General features: G+C 60.9%; 1 protein-coding gene across 1 annotated transcript in view; it reads left to right on the top strand.

Annotated features, from left to right (window-relative positions):
• SHF (Src homology 2 domain containing F) overlaps positions 1 to 231 on the top strand; it is a gene marked incomplete at its 3' end in the record, with an annotated part of 11,648 nt that extends 11,417 nt beyond the window's left edge. The window contains exon 7 of the mRNA XM_010085495.1: positions 57 to 231. Within this exon, the coding sequence (XP_010083797.1) occupies positions 57 to 231 (175 nt within the window). The remainder of the gene's footprint in view (positions 1 to 56) is intronic.
• Positions 232 to 233: the final 2 nt, after the last annotated feature.

Raw genomic sequence — 233 nt, 5'->3', positions numbered from 1 at the left:
GATGGGGGGCTGGGGCCAGCTGCACCCCCTAACCTTGCCTCAATCTCTCCTTGCAGGAGCAGCCAGGGCTTCATGCACATGAAACTGTCCCGGACCCAAGAGAACAAGTACGTGCTGGGTCAGCACAGCCCGCCCTTCGACAGCGTGCCGGAGATCATTCATCACTACGCCAGCCGCAAGCTGCCCATCAAGGGGGCTGAGCACATGTCCTTGCTTTACCCGGTGGCTATCCG

This window comes from Pterocles gutturalis, unplaced genomic scaffold (assembly GCF_000699245.1).
Source record: "Pterocles gutturalis isolate BGI_N339 unplaced genomic scaffold, ASM69924v1 scaffold8700, whole genome shotgun sequence".
Classification (NCBI taxonomy): Eukaryota; Metazoa; Chordata; class Aves; order Pterocliformes; family Pteroclidae; genus Pterocles; species Pterocles gutturalis.
The sequence above is the reverse complement of the archived record's forward strand: the minus strand, read 5'-3'. Positions and strand labels throughout refer to the sequence as shown.